Source organism: Equus caballus, chromosome 24, assembly GCF_041296265.1.
Source record: "Equus caballus isolate H_3958 breed thoroughbred chromosome 24, TB-T2T, whole genome shotgun sequence".
In the NCBI taxonomy this organism is placed as follows: domain Eukaryota; kingdom Metazoa; phylum Chordata; class Mammalia; order Perissodactyla; family Equidae; genus Equus; species Equus caballus.
The window spans coordinates 54,920,177-54,935,805 of NC_091707.1; the positions used below are offsets into that span (position 1 = coordinate 54,920,177).

The following is a 15,629-nucleotide window of genomic DNA, read 5'->3' on the forward strand; positions in this document are numbered from 1 at the left end:
GGACAGGGTCTTAACTACTTAGCAGCAGAACTCCAACAAGAACTTGGGTCTCCTGGTTCCAAGTTCGCTCTGAAGGGGATTTGTATAACTGGAACAGTCCAAAAGAGGCCAGCCAGGAAAGAGGAGGGACTGCAAAACAGGAGTGAGGCGCAGTGGGAGGACTGGGGCTGTTTCCTCCGTGAGAACTGGATGGGGAGCGTGAGCACTGTTCTCCACTGTCCCAAGACCCAGCAGGCCATCACCTGAAAGGCCGCCTATCTGGTCCTGATAGGGACCATTGGGAACAGTGCTAGCAAGATGGATTTCAGCCCATGAGGAGGAAGATTTTGTGGCAGGAGATCTGCCCCTACACTGGGACTGCCTCCAGGGTTTCTCCTCACTGGGGCGATTAAGCCCCTTCACACGTATCAGCCCATCACTGCGAGGCTGGGCCCTTCAGGTTCCGTATAGCTTTGTGAGCCTGGGATCTGGATCTTTCTCCAGGGACAGGAACATCTGTTTGCACACTTGATCCAAGTACTGCGTGGACGGGGCACCGAGGCCAGGACAGGCAGGATGGCAGCTGGCAGGCAGACCCACTGTCTCACTTTCCAGGGGCCATTGGGTGCTGAGAGGCAGCCGTGTGGGCGGGGCTCCTGCCGAGAAAGGAGTGCGCCAGGACGCTTTGAACGGCAGTCCTCTGCCTCCTCGCCAAGGCAGCCTCTCCCCGCACCCGGCGCTTTCTTTTGCTCAGCTCTGCTTGCTCCTCTTGAGGACCCTCCACCCCTCTCCTGCCAGCTCCTCTTCCCCACCCTTCCTTCCTCTGGAGGTGGAGAAGTTCAACAGCCCGTGTCTAACATGTGCTGAAGTCACGGTGAGCCAGCGAGGGGCGTTCGCTTTAGAGTCCTCTGTTCCTGGGTTCAAACGTGGTCTTACTGTTTACCTGCTGAGTGGCCAAGAAGATGTCACTTAAGTTCTCCAACTTTCCAGCTTTCTTATGGATAAAATACAGATCATACCAAGGCTTCCAGGACGAGTGTGAGGATTAAGTATCATTTGTGAAGTCTTTGGCACAGGACCTAGCACATAGCACAGTGACTACTCAGTGACCATGAGTTCTCACTCCTCTTATCGCCTCCCATTGTATTTTCCAAGTACCACCCCTGTTGGGGACCTGCAGTGTCTCACCTGCTCTAATGTCTCAAGGCTTATGAGGCACAGTCCTCAGCAAAGCCACTGACTGTTGCGAGCTGTGAGGTGAGAGCTTCAAGAATATGTCACCTGTCCCAGTCTCAGCACCTGGCTGGAGACCTTCAGACAGTTTGCCTGGGGCCCTATCATTCATTTACTCAATAAATATTAATTATTGACCATATGCCGAGAACTACATTAAGTGCTGGGAATACGGAGGAGAACTCAACAGTCGTGTCCCCAGAGATGACAAGTCCAGCCGCCCTGTTTGCCTGGGCTCTTTTCACTGTCTTTCCTGGTGTGTACGGGTGTACCTAATGTGTCCTAGTGGGCGAGGGGCTCGGCACCAGCGGAGTCCCCATGAGGAGGTGCCCCCTGCACAGCCAAACCTGACTTAGGCCCTGCCTGTCCCTGCCCACCTCTCAGCCCCGCAGCAGGTCTAGGGGGAGGGGGCGTCAGCCACATCTGGTGCATTCTCCTGGAAGCCTAATCATGTGCAACCAAGTTTTCACTCCCATCTGCCCTCCCCTGCCCCTTCCTGTTAAACAAGGTCAGCTTTCGCAAAGATGGTCGTGCCTTGTGTTGGAATCCTTTGTCCAAGACAGAGGCTGTAAAGGCCTTTAGAAAGGGTGCAGTACCGGTACTGAATATGCTCTCATCCCACCTGGGAACAGCCCACCTGTGAAGGATGTGGTGACCATTAACACCCGCTCACAGGTGAGGAACTGAGGGGAAGTGGCCTGCCCCGAGTCCTCGGAGTCCCAGGTACAGGTACCGTCAGCCATCTCACCTGCATGTGCCACCACTCAGAGGTGACTTCAGACCTCCTGGCCCCACTTTCTCCCTCAGGCTGGCCAACAGCAGTGCCTCAAGTCAATCATACTCTCCCCTTAGGTCCTTCAGCATCTGCGGTGCAGGGCCAGCTCCCATCTCCTGTGGCTGGCGTCACCTCCATTGCCCCCTCCCAGGTATGCTCATGACTGGAATGTGGCCAGCCTCAGCCCGTCTTTGAGTCTGATTTCCTTCTCTGTGTTCCCTACCTCATGTCTCCCAAGGATAAAAGACCTCCTCCGAGTCACCACCGTGTTTTGTAAGAGTAGATGTTTGATAGGACTTAGACCTGAAGCTGGAAAGTGGGCCTCAGAGACAGTGAGAAGTCAGTTCCTTCCCCAAGAAGCATCATGGTCCAGTGGGACTTAGAGCAGATGAGCCTGGATGCAAGTGTCATTTGGGGTCTTGCCCCCTGTTCCTTGCTCCTCTCTGTGTTCGGACAGGAAGTCCGTCAGGGTATGTGTCACTCTCTGCCCTGGTCTGCCACCAGGGTGTGAGCTCTGATGCCATGGGCCAGACCCACCAAACAACAGTAATTCACAGGCACCCTGCTTCTCCTGACATTTGTTTGATGTTCCACCTTAATTTTCCTTTCCTCTTTCCGTGTGTCTGTAATGTGAATAGGCTCTTGATTTTGACTCTGGCGAAACCTACTTGAAGTGGGTGAGAAAAGGATAAGAGTTGTCTTAGTTGGAGGCTCCCCAGTGGGTGGGCCAGACCTCTACCTCTTGCAAGGTCAGCTGCCAGAATGACAAGCTTGTGACACTAAGGCCAGGATCATGAGCCTCATGGCCTTAGGCAAGTCCCTTTGCCTCTTGGAGTCACCACCACTCATTCTGTGTACCTCCTGGGGCCAGGGTGGGACCTGCCGGGCAGTGAGGGCAGACAGCAGGGGGTCGGCAGAGATGAAAGCGCCCTGGGAACAGGCTGAGGGGCCTCTCCAGCAGCACCAGCAGACCTGGCTGGGGGCGAAGGGCCATTCCCGTGTGCAAGTCCACACGTGGGTTAATGATTAGCGAGAGAGATTTGACTCAGTGGAGAGGTCCACCAAGAATTTGTTCTACATAGTACTAAGAGCTAACACTGTTCAGGGCTTTATGGGTTACCAAGTGCTTTTTCTCACGCAGCTCGCTTATTCCTCACCGCAGCTTTGTGAGCTGCCACTATTAGTATTAGTATTAATTTCGTATTTCTATTTTATAGATGAGGAAACAGGTGGATTTACACAGGCGGCACAGCTAACAGGCGTGGGCAGAGCTCAGGCCAGTCTTCGTCCTCACTCCCGCTGCCTGTTCAGGATTGTCGTACCTTGTGGGGACAAGGCAGTTAAATGTGATCTTCAAACGAGTGTCTCCATACGTTTGCTTTACAAAGAGGGGCACTGCATGACTGCAGAAGGGGACTGCAGAGTCAGCACGCAGCTGCAGGCAGAACCGAGGGTTGTCCTCTGCCAGCGAGCACGTCTGAAGCAGAGTGCCCTGCCACACAGGCTGGCTCAGCAGCCCCATCTCTTGGGTCTGCCCCAAGGCCTCTGGTCGGCAGTGGGTTCCTGGTGCTGGCAGTGAAGTTAGCCGGGAAGTGTCCCTTGGTGAGCCTCCTCTCCAACAAGCGTGAATTGGGGGGTCCCTGGGTTTCTGTGGCTCACCTCTGGTTTTATTCTCATATGAGCCGGTTCGGCCCCATTCCTTCACCTGTGCTTTCCCCATTCTTGGTGATTGCAGGTTCCCTATACCCTTCCCAACTCTGTGCGATAAAATATACCAAGGATCTGATGTGAGCCAGGCCTTGAGCCTGGAGGGAGGAGTAAGAAATGTGGTCTCTGCCCTCAAGAGGCTCAAGATCTCGTAGGGAAGAGAAGACATACCCTCAAATCCCCGTAATATTAGTTAGAAAGTTGCGTTATGAGAGAGGCCCTTGGGTATTAGGCAGGAGGAGCATGAAGACAGGGGAAGACTTCCTAGAAGAGGCAACTGTGGAGTTGGGCCTTGAAGGCCTGGCAGGTGAAGAAGGCGTCCCGGGTGGGTTGATAGCCCACACAGAGACAGAGAGGTGGGAAGCCCTGCCTGTCACCAGGCTTAGGGAGCAGATGCAGAGGGTCCACGTGCAGGAGGGTCCGGGAGGAGCGGCTGCAGGGTGGGCTGGAATCTTACTCGGTGGAGCTTGGACCTAACCTCACAGGGGTCAGGCCTGTGTTTTCCAGAGGTTACGGAGGCTGCGATGTCAGTGTGGAAGACGGACGGGGGGAAGGGGAGACAATGGAAGCAGAAGGTCCCGTTGGTAGACTGAGGCATCCGTCCAGGAGAGAGATGCTCAGGCAGCCACGTAGGAGAGACGAATGAATTCTGTAGGGATCTCAGACACAGCAGCCATAAGACTCAGTGGCTAACGAGACATGGGAGGTGGAGAAGGGGGAGCTGGGGTTCCCACCTACTCCCTCAGCTGGATCCTGAAGGCAGGAGTATGGCTGGCCTGAGGTGTGACTCCATCTTTGCTTCTGATTGCACCATGCAATGAATCATTGGGACTAACTGGACACTGGAACAAATGAGAGTGATGACCAGCCACCCACATGCTCCCACCCTGATATTTCAACGCTGAAGAGGCGCCTAAATGGGCCGCTGCCTGGTATTCCCCAGGGATCCTAGACAGTTCTGAAGGAAAGACCCTCCTCCCTGTCTTTGCCATTGGTGCAGCTGTGGCCAGTGAGTGGACTAGGCCAGGAGTTTGGAGACAGTGGGAATCTCACACCTGCTGCAGATACCCTGCGTGACGCTGGACAGACCCCTTCCCCAAGCCTTAGCTCCCACCTCTAAAACAAAGGGACTTTGCTTCCTAATGTTTAGGACCCTCATAGCTCAAAGCAGACTAACGTTTTCTTAGTTTAAGAAGAATGAAAGGCTTCATGCAACAAGTGTTGTCTCTTTCTGCTCTGTAGAATCTAACAGTCCAGCTCTCTGGTTTTGAAATATGTCTCAAGTGCAGGGGCCAGAGCCCCCTGGGAGCAGCGAGGGCTTCTGTCAGACTTCGCCCACCCTCTGGAGGAACAGTCTGGCTGAGGGGGTGGGGAGGAAGTCCAGCCCAGCAGAATGAGGACCCCAAGTGCAGGGCCGCAGCAGACCACCATGGAGGTAGCTGGCAGCCATCTGGAGTCCTGACACACAGATGGGAAACGAGCCCGGGCCAGGCCGGCAGGTGCAGAGAGACCTCTGCTGCCCTAGCATTGCAAGACCTCGGTCCTGGCCAGGGGACGTGTGGGCTCTCGTTCTCAGACCAGGTGCTAGACAAGGTCTGCAGAATAGGGCTCAGCCCCTGCAAGAAGGACAGAATCCCAATTCAGGAGTGGGCCAGGTCTTAAAACAAAACATAATTCCAGTTGTCTGACCTGGAGCCCAAGGCCCAGGCCGAGCCCAAGGCTGGGGCCCGGCGAGGGGCAGAGCAACTCGGGCCTGAGCCCCAGAACGCTGGGCTGAGACGTCTTGAATCCCTCCTGCCTCAGCCAGGATGCGTGGGCACAGCACACAGCCTTTGGGGGACACGTAACCACTGTGTGCACACCAGGCAGGGCCTGAGAGCACCACCGAGGGCTGCAGCCCCTTGTGCCCATGGCTCCTCTGGCAGCATGCCAGCCTCCCCCTCAGTCTTCATTCTTCAAGCCAGTCTCAGTCGAACACCAGTGTGATTGAATTTAAGGGAGAAAGTGGCATTTTGTAGGTAGTTTGAGTCTGGCTCTGCCACGTGCTGTCTGTGAGGCCCTTGGCAGGTCACTTACCCTTTCTGGGCCATTTCCTTACATGTTACAAGTCCTGTGGGAGCTGTCTTATAGGGTTTGAGAATTTAAATAAATTTAAGTTAAATTAAGAAAAGTGCCCTGGCACCACTGTAAAGTAGCGTTCTCGTATTCTTGCTCTGGTTTCCTGGAACGAGGAGAGAAGGAGCCCTCACACTGGGGCCTTGTGAAACAGGAGAGAGATCCCCTGTTGGGGATTTTTTTTTTAATTGGGAATCTTTATTTTCTTTATTAAACTTTTACACTTTCTAATGTCTATACTGAAAATATATTACATGTTATTTATAGTCAGAAAAACCAATTTTTTAAAAAGAGCAAAATTATTATATGTTAAATAAATAAAGCAAAAAGAATGTGTTTAGAGATAGGGAAAGAAAACTAATCTTTATTTCATGCCTCCCGCATGCCAGGCCACCACGCCAGATACTGACATAAGTCATCTGTGTATGAAGTGCCCAGACATCTCTCCTGCCCGTCCTCTGAGAGCACAAGGGGTGCTGAGCAAGGACAGGGTCAGGCAGGTCCACCCCGGGGAGGACTTCCTCCTCAAGTGCTGGGAGGCCTACTTCTCCCCCCACCAAGCAGCAGGCCCACTGCCCACCATCTGGAGCCTCCCCTTTTCCCACCTGAAACATCCACATTGGGGCCAGGAGGGCAGCAAAGCATAGCTCACTGGAAACTTGGCTGAAGCAGATACTGGGGCCCAGGACAGCGTGTCCTGAAAGCGCCCACTATGGAAGCCAGCTTTGGGCATGAGAAGGGCACTCAAGCACAGAAAAGGGTTCCACCCAGGTTGTGTCACACTTGATGTGGAAACAGGACCTTCAATGGGTGGGTAGATTTGGGACCTCAGTTTCAGAAAGAGCTTGGTCACCTGGAGGTCACAGCTTCCGTTGCTGAGATTATGCTCAGAGGGCCTGCCTGGAAGGCACAGAGGGTCCCGGTGCTGGGCAGGAGGTTGCTCTAGAGTCAGATGATCTGTTTCAGCTTTGAGACTCTGTTACTCTCTATCCCACCGTGCCCCTGATCTGGGGACAACCTGCTAATCCCACAGCTGCTCAAAGCACCTGCGGGAGAGGCCTTCTGCACATCCTGGATTGTGTGTAGGCTGAGTGTTCCTGTCAGCTCATTCCAGAGAGGAGACAAAGCCCCTTCCCCATCGAGTCAGCAAGGCGTGAGCAGCCTGCCCAGAGTCCCTCCCCTGTCACTGCGACTCTGTGCAGTTCCTCAGTGACACCTGAGCTGGCAAAAAGGAACAGTCGGCTCTTTCTCAGGTTGGGGCAAAAGCCTGGATTTTCTTGTAAATGTGGCACAGCACCAGCCCCCGTCTGAACACGGGGTTCACCTGCTCTGGGGCCCACCCTTCAGGGTCCAGGGTGAGGGTGTGGCCTGGAATCTCCATGGGTGCGCTGTCAGTGACAGCCTCTGCCACCTCTGCTTCTGCCTGCTCCTTCCCACCCCACAGCTGCAGGCCCCTAGAGGCGGGAGGAGGGCATCACATGGCAAGGAGGAACATGGGCTGGGGCTCAGACAGCCCGGTGCTAAACCCTGGCTCTGGGACTTACCTGCTCTAAGGGTCACTCCTTTGCTCAAAAGTGGAATAAAATGGATCTACTGGGTTTGGTAATGCGAAGTCCACAGGTGATTTTAGTTAGAACAGCTTCATGAGACGAGGAGAGGCCAGGGCCAGATGTTAGAGGGTTGAGGCGACAGTGGCAGGTGAGGAAGTAGAAACAGCAAGTGCACTTTGAGAGGGAAGGAGAGAGGGGTCGATAGCTGAAAGGGATGTTTTTGAACCATGTCAAAAATGTAATCCCATTTATTGGCTCCGAGAGAAGAGCCATGAGATAAGAGAGAGAGAGGGATGACTGAGTGGACAAGATGGGGACAGGGGTCACACGGGACAGAGAGCTAAGCTAGAAAAGTCAGGGCCCGTCTTGTGGGAGCAGGAGGGGCAGAGACGGGTGGCGCCCCAGGAGTGTGCCGGGGCCTGTCCTCTCCGCTAACCACCATGCTGCTGTGCTTCTCTGCCCGCAGGCCCCTCCACCCAGCGGCAGGTGCAGAATGGCCCCTCTCCTGAGGAGATGGACGTCCAGAGAAGGTAACCCCCCACCCGGCGAGGGCCGGCCTCGGGGCCCGAGGTGCCCTTCAGTGAGCAGAGGACACACCTGTGGCTAGAGCCAGGCCTCCCAAGACACGGGCAGGGGGAGCAGGCCTGACCAGGAGGAGGAGGAAGCAAGTTCACTGCTGCTTTGCTAGAGCAGTGATGGTGTGTGTGGTTCACAGAGATAGAGCACCGCTGACTTCGAGCCAGGCAGCCCTCGTGATAAGCCAGGTAGTATCCTGAGAGCTGTCCGTTCTTACTTAAGTCAGCCCTCCCGAGTGTATCAGGAGGTAGCTGTCAGAACTGGAGGGTTCACTAACGAGGCGAAGGCCGTCCTGCTGGAGATGGGTAGACACGACCCACCCGGGTCTGTCTGGCTGAGGCCTTGGCCTTCACCCCGTCCATGCTGCTCTCCTCACATTCTGTCCGAAGGTCTTGTGAGCTCTGGTGCTGCCGCTCTCTCGCTGGAAGCCTTGGGCAGATCCCATGGCCTCTCTAGGGCCTCCACCCACTGCCTGCTAACCTCCCAGTGAGGTCCAAGCGGGCAGAGACCGTGAGAGCACTCTGTGAGCTGAGCTGCACTTCGATGGCTCGGCCAGGGCCGTGTTGATGTCGTCGTTGGGCCTGCCTGTGCAGGAGGCAGCTCCCCAGGGATATGGGCCATGGGATGACACCCACCCCTTCCGAGGAGCTTCTGCAGGGTTAGAACCAGGGGGTAAGGCCAGTGCTGTTGTGTCCTGAAGTTACAGAAAAGGGCATGGTGGCCAAGGAGGGAGCAGCCTCCCCTGGTCACATTACCAGGAGTGGCAGGGCCAGGGCTTGAACCCCGTCCGCCATCGCCCGGCAGGGGCTCTGACTCTCCGAGAGGCTTTGAAGCCCAGCTCTGTGGGAGCTGCGCTGAGGAGTGACGCCTGGTCAAAGCCATCCTCACCCAGGGTTCCTGAAGAGGGAGTGATTCCAGGGGCCTGTGGCTAGATCAAGTAGAGCCCAGGCTGTGGCTGGGGAGGCACTTGTTCCCACCCCTCACCTAGCTAAGAGGCCCTCTCAGGACGTTCTTTTCTCTACTCCCACCCCACTTTGCGGAATGAAAGCCAAGGGTGAGTGCTCTCTGGGGCGCCTTCTGGCTCTGATGTCTTCGTGACCTTGGGCAAGTTACTGCTCTAGGCCTCACTTTCCCTGTTTGAAGATAACGATGTGAATCCTTGCTCTGCTTATCTCAAGCACAGGAGGTACACGTGTGAATATGCCTCCTAGAGAGTCCTTTTTATTAATTCCCACGTGTTTACTGATCCAGTGGGTCTGGCCTGTCTTGTAGCTTCTCAGGAATACAGGACACTGCAGTTTTTCAAAGGGCTTTTATACGCTTTGTCTCCTTTTAATCCTCACACTAACCCTCAGGGGTTGCTGTTACTGGTACTGCTTCTCACGTGAGCCAGCTGAGGCTCAGAGAATGGAAAGGACTTGCCCAAAGTAGCCAGGAGTTAGAGGCAGAACCAGAACTGGAAGCCTGCTCTGGCCCCAGCTCAGCCCTCTGCCGGGTCCCAGGGCTCCTCCACCCAGAAAAGGGCATGCATGAACCCCACCAGACTCAAGGAATGAATGTACGGGGGCACACAGGTCCCAAACAGATCCTTCAGTTGCTCTCTCAGCATTGGTTAAACACAGCGCTGCATTATCTTAACCCCATCCAAGTCCAGGATGCCCAAGGCTGCTGGCTGCAGAGGGCGGTTCAGTGTTGCCTGCAGTCCACTGTCACAGGCCAGAACGCCCCCTGGGTGTCAGTGTGTGAACTGCAGGAGTCAAACCACGGAACAAGGACGCAAACCACAAACCCTGGTCCCTGCGGGTAACACAGGGGGAGCCCCAGGAGAGAGACAGTTGGTGCTGGGCCGCACAGGAACCTTCCTGTTTTTACAAAAACAGTATCATAAGTTCGCACCTGATTTTTAAATATTTCCAGAAGTCCTCATTTGGCAAGGGTTTCTAAGCATGTGGCTCCTGCTGGGGAGGTTTGAGTTTGGGTGATGTTTTGGCAGTTAGACGGAGAAGCTACTGCAGATGCTGCTGGGAGGTTTTCAAATACCTTTAATGCCAAAGGGGTCTTTGCCAATTGTTTTCGATATCAGGAGTAATCCTTACAAGAACCCATGAAACAGGTGTTCTATGCTTATTTTACAGAGAAGAATCTGAGGCCCAGGAAAGGGAAATGACTTGCCTGTGATCACAAAGCCGTGAATCCCAGAACGGGAACCAGACAGCTCTGTACCTCTAAATGGTCTTTGCAGTCAACTTGGGGTCCCATTTGACCTTCCTCTAAGATGAAAGCAGCTGGACAAGATTCATGTATTTATTCCTTCACAAAGCACTTAGCAGCTGCTGTGTGCCAGACACAGTGCCAGCACCAGAGAAACCCTAGCTCATTGCAGGCCAAGGGTGCAGACACATGGCCTGCAGCCTCACGTCCTTCCCGCCCTCCCTGCCGTGGCAGAGACCACTGCTGGCCTCCAGGACCTCAGACACCCCTCGGCCTCGTGCACCATTAGCAGGCACTTAGAGTTGGCTCCACACCAGTTGAGGCCTTGCTGTGACCCCCCCTGCTCTGGCAACTCAGTCCCTGGTTCTGTGGATGTGTTTATGGGTCGGTGTCTTCACTCGACCAGCCTTTACTAGCACCCTGAGGCCACTCTGCCATAAGGAACTAGGATGTTAGTTCCCACTGGGGTGCTCAGAGCATTGCAGTGCAGCGTGCCAAATGGCCCTCTAAATAGAGGCCAGGCCTGCGCCTAGATCTGTGGTAAAGAGAACGAGGACATGCAGCCGTATGTCCACTTCTGACAACTAACAATGCCTGACAGTTGTTCCAGGGAGCTTAGCCAGGTGCAGTAGGAATGGGTGATCCTGGGGTCGGATCTGCTGAGGCCATTGGCCCCAAAAGCCAGCTGAGCCCATCCAGCCTAGGGAAAAGCTTGGTCACTCAGCCAGACAGTCACCCAAGTCGTGGTGAGGGGCTTCCTGTTCACGAGTGCCTGAGACTCAGAGGGCTGCCCCACTCACCTGTTTGGGGACCTTGAGCCAGTCACGTGCCCCGCCTCTATTAAGTGAGTGCAGCAAGCTCAGCAGTTGGAGCCAGGGGCGGGATGAGAGGAGCTCACTGCCGAGTGCCCAGCCCAGGGTGTGCAGGGGGCTCAGGAAGTGCTGGCAAAACCTGACTCTAAAGCCAGAGCTCTGTGGACACAGCCGCGTTGTTCTCGGCTCTGAGAAGTCAGACCAGCTCTGATATTGTTGCTTTTCAGACAAGTGATGGAGCAGCAGCAGCAGCGTCAGGAATCTCTAGAGAGAAGAACCTCAGCCACAGGTGAGAGCCCCTCCTTCCTGTACCTGTGCCCGGTTGGCAGCCCCTTCACTTGGATGGTGCCAGGGGCACGTTGGGCCCTCTGTGAAGAGCTGTTGGTTGCAAAGGTCTCAAAATGTGGCAGTCACGTCCGATGAAAGGAGGGGAAGAAGAGGACAGAGGAGAAGGTGGAGGGTGAGCTCAGCTTGGTCTGGCCCTGCCCACCACACATTCCCCGAGTACCTGCTGTGTCTCGGGCACCATGCTAAGTGTGGGGACACAGCGATGGACGAGGCAGGTACAGCCCCTGCCCTGGGGAGCCCACTCTTCAGCCAAGGAGACCCTGGATCATCACTGAGCACACGAGCTGACCAAGTGAGGCTCAGAGCTACACAGAGAAGGGCCCAATCAGCCTGGGGTCAGTCCTGAACATTGGCCAGGGCTCAGCACAGTAAAGCAGAAGGGTTGTCTGGAAAATTGCAATGTTGGTTAGTAAGTACAGCACTTTATAACTTACAAAGTGCTTTCATATCCTGTCTTACTTAATTCTCTCAAATGCCCTGGGAAGTAAACAGGTGAATATTATCCTGTTTTACTGATGGGAAAACTGAGCCCTCGCTGGTTGCAGGCACCCCTGCTTATGAGAATGCTGGCTGATACCACCCCCTCTCGGCCTCCTGCTCCAGCGCTGGTCTACCCTCTGCATTTCTAATGTGGGTTTGACCCTGTCACCCCTTCCCAGTCACTCCTGAACAGCCCGACCTCCTTGGCACAGCCTGCAGGGGCACAGGCCTGGTTCCTGCACACCTCCTGCCCAGCTCTCCCCTCCTGGTATCTGCTTTCGGTGCCTCCAGTGCCTGTGAGCCTCCTCTCGTCCTCTTCCTCCTTCCTTGCACTCACTCCCCCTTCACCACTGAACTCCTGCTCTTCCTCGCGTCCCGGTGCAGTCAGTACTTCCCCAAGGAGGGCTTCCACGAACTTCTGGCCAGGTTGGAGCCCTGCTTTGTATGCCAAGATGGCATTGTGTGCCTGCTCTTGGTGGCACTTGTCAGCCTGCCCCAGTAACGATTGTGCGTTCATCTGGGAATGCTCGATTGCTTCCCCACCAGGCCACAAGCACCGTGAACAGAGAGCCTGTGGCCATTTTTCCCTGCACCTGGCACAGTGCTGGGCACACAGTAGAGGCTCAGACATCGTGGGAGGGAGGGCTGGTTGGAGGGATGGACAGGGGGCAGGGGACAGCCCAGCACTCACCATTGCTCCCTAACATATATGCCACAGTCAGCCCTGTGACCCGCAGTTACCTGCCACAGCCCCTAAAGGCCAAGGGTCGGTCACAGCCGCATCTCAGGAACCAACATCTCCCAGTGCCTAGGATGGTGCTAGGTACTGAGAAGGAACAGAGAAGGAAAAAAAGGTACACTTTGTGCCACCAAAGAGCTTCCCCTCCCACTGGAAGACCATGATTGGAGCAAAGGAAAATTAGCTGAGCTCAAGGCATGTTAACCAAGTGTGTAACATTGTGGGTCAAGCCTGGCCCCAGAATTCTGGGGAGACCAGCATAGGGAATGACTGGAACAGTGCCCAGCACATCCCACAGGGGCTTCCTGGAAGAGGCAACCTTGAGCTATTCCTCATCCCTTGGAGGAGCAGGCTGCCCTCTGTCCCTCCTCCCAGGACAGCACCAGCTAGGGGCTAGGGACTGACTGAGCCCCACTGTTGTGTTTCAGGACCCATCCTTCCACCAGGGCACCCCTCATCTGCAGCCAGCGCCCCCCTCTCGTGTAGCGGGCCTCCACCCCCTCCCCCACCCCCTGTCCCACCTCCACCCACAGGGGCTACCCCCCCTCCACCACCCCCACTGCCAGCTGGAGGAGCCCAGGGTGCCAGCCACGACGAGAGCTCCGTGTCAGGACTGGCCGCTGCCCTGGCTGGGGCCAAACTGAGAAGAGTCCAGCGGGTAAGCATCCCCAGGCGCATGTGGATGGGTTGGGGGACCAGTTTCTAACTGCCAAATGGACAGAGCCTTCCCATGTCACCTGCGAGAGACAGAGCAAAGCACCGCCCTCCCCCAACCTAGACAACACCTCTGCTGGTTGTTGTTAGATGAGAAAACACAAGACAGCGCTGTGTAGACCATAAGGTGCTTTCAGTTATATAAATTGCCCTTCTTGAGTAGGGCAAGAAATATTTCCCTCTTTATAGATCAGGAAACTGAGGCACAGATGTTTAAACAACTTGTTCAAGTCACGCAGTTTATCAGTTGCAGAGTTTGGACTCAGGCCCTGGGTCACAAACTTAAGTCCATCTCTCTTTCCACTGTACCAGGTTCTGTCATGGAAATCAATTCCATCAGACTCAGCTTCTCTTCCCCAGCCCTTCCACAGATGTCCTGGAAGGTGGAACTTCTGGCATACACTACGTGTGGCTGTGGTTCTAAGAATACCTCTTCCACAGAATTGCCTCTCCTCCCCCCTCATATCACACCGTCTTGGCATGGACACTGACTATGAGCCAGTAGACCTGGGGAGTGTCTGCCCATGTGTGACCGGCCAGTCCTGGTCTCGCTCTGGACTCTGGTTTTGTTGCCTGTGGGGTTGGGGGAGATTGGACGAGATGACTTCTCCCTCAGGCCTCTTCCAGCGCTGCCAGGATGAGAACACACATCCACATTCACACACATGCCCTTCACCCTCTCCAGTAATGTCCTGCCACAGAGAGCAGACATAAACGCTGCACCCTTTCCCCTTAGCCAGAAGATGCATCTGGAGGCTCCAGTCCCAGCGGGACCTCCAAGTCTGATGCCAACCGGGCAAGCAGTGGGGGTGGAGGAGGAGGCCTCATGGAAGAAATGAACAAACTGCTGGCCAAGAGGTAGGTGTTAGTCTTCCCCAAACTCAGCTCTTGTCCGGAACACCTGTGCCTTAGCATCGTCCAGCAAAGCCATTGTCACCTGGGCTAGCCAAGCAGGGGAACTGCAGATCAACTTCTCCCTTCTTAAGGGGTCACTCTGAGGCATCAGGGCAAAAGGAGTCTCTACTCTAAACCCTCCTTCATTTCTGTATGACAAGTGGTTATTGAAGCATCTTCCACGTGCTGGCCCTGTCCTGAGCAGAGAGAAATTTGGAGATAATGTCAGAGATAAATTCAGAGGGAAAAGAGGAGTATTCCCTGAACTTAAAATCGCACCGTAAACAAGGTGTGGCCCCAGTGCTTGAGCTGCTCGAGCACAGCGTGGTGAATGCAGGCGAGGGGCCAGTCCTACAGGGCCGATAGGGAGGACACAGAAGAAGGAATTAGGAAGGGGCAGGAGCCCAGGGGTCATGACCCCTGAGAGATGGAAGAACAGTTCCATCCACGTCATGGTTGGGCTCTGGGTGCCTCGTCATCCACTTATCCATCCACACTAGCAGGTGTGGCTCTAGCTGGCCCAAAGCCATTAGCCTCTCACTATGGCTCTTGGTTGTTTCCCAACTGAAACCTGAGCAAGTGGAGAAATCAGACAGCTCCTTCTCAGAAGAGTTGCAAAGCTGGGATTTCACTTGTAAATGTGGCCTGGTAGCAGGAATGTGCTGACATAGGCTACCAGTGCCATAGCTCACCTGGGCACCACAGGGCCCAGGAGCCAGCCTCACCTGTCAGAACGCTCCTTCTTGTCCAAGAAAAGCCGTGGCAGGGGCCTTGCTCCAGCAGTGACCCTCCGGCCTTCTCTCACTCTCAGGCTCTTCCCGCTGCCCTCCCAGTCACTAACCCTTGAGTGTGAACTCGCTGTGGGCTGGGGTTTTCACCTCATTAAATCCACACAGCTCTGCGAGGAGGAAGGGGGACACAGAAGCCCACAAAGTGCAGGTGGCTGGTCTGGCGCTTCATGGCAGGACCAGAGCCACTTTTCTTGCCCAGGGCTTCTGTGCACACAGCAAGGGACGGCACAGAGGAGAGCCTACCACAAGCGGCAGAAGGAGCAGTGAGGTTGATCCACAGCACAGGCCTTTCCTGAGCCTCCAGCTGGGCGTGAGCATATGTAGGTAACCAAGGCAGGGGACAAACTTCTGAGCACTTGTCATACAGCAATGACTGGACATGTGCAGGGTGACTGTGGCTGCACAGTGGTGGGAACAGCTCCCTGGTGGAGAGAGCTAGGAGGGCTTCACAGAGGAGGTTCCCCATGTGCTCAGCCTTGAAGGTCGAGACCGATTCTCCAAGCTGAGGTGGGAGAGGAGCACATTCATGCAGAAAGAAGAGCAGAGGTGCAGTGGGCAGTGTTAATGTACCTGGGGAGGCTGAGGTGTCCACTGTGCCTAGAGCAGGGGTCACAGAGGAGATTGACCAGACATCAGGCTGGAATAGGGAGCCTCGTTGTGCAAGCACAGGAGATGCCATCTCAGAGAGGTGAATGGGGCCTCATC

At 55.1% G+C, this 15,629-nt stretch overlaps 1 protein-coding gene across 13 annotated transcripts in view; it reads left to right on the forward strand.

Annotated features, from left to right (window-relative positions):
* The window catches only part of EVL (Enah/Vasp-like), a 160,325-nt gene that overhangs the window by 130,816 nt on the left and 13,880 nt on the right, over positions 1–15,629 (forward strand). For all 13 annotated transcript variants that reach the window (XM_023628388.2, XM_070249265.1, XM_070249262.1 and 10 more), the window contains 4 exons: positions 7,826–7,889; positions 11,186–11,247; positions 12,954–13,183; positions 13,976–14,097. In XM_023628388.2, the coding sequence (XP_023484156.1) occupies positions 7,826–7,889; positions 11,186–11,247; positions 12,954–13,183; positions 13,976–14,097 (478 nt within the window). The remainder of the gene's footprint in view (positions 1–7,825; positions 7,890–11,185; positions 11,248–12,953; positions 13,184–13,975; positions 14,098–15,629) is intronic.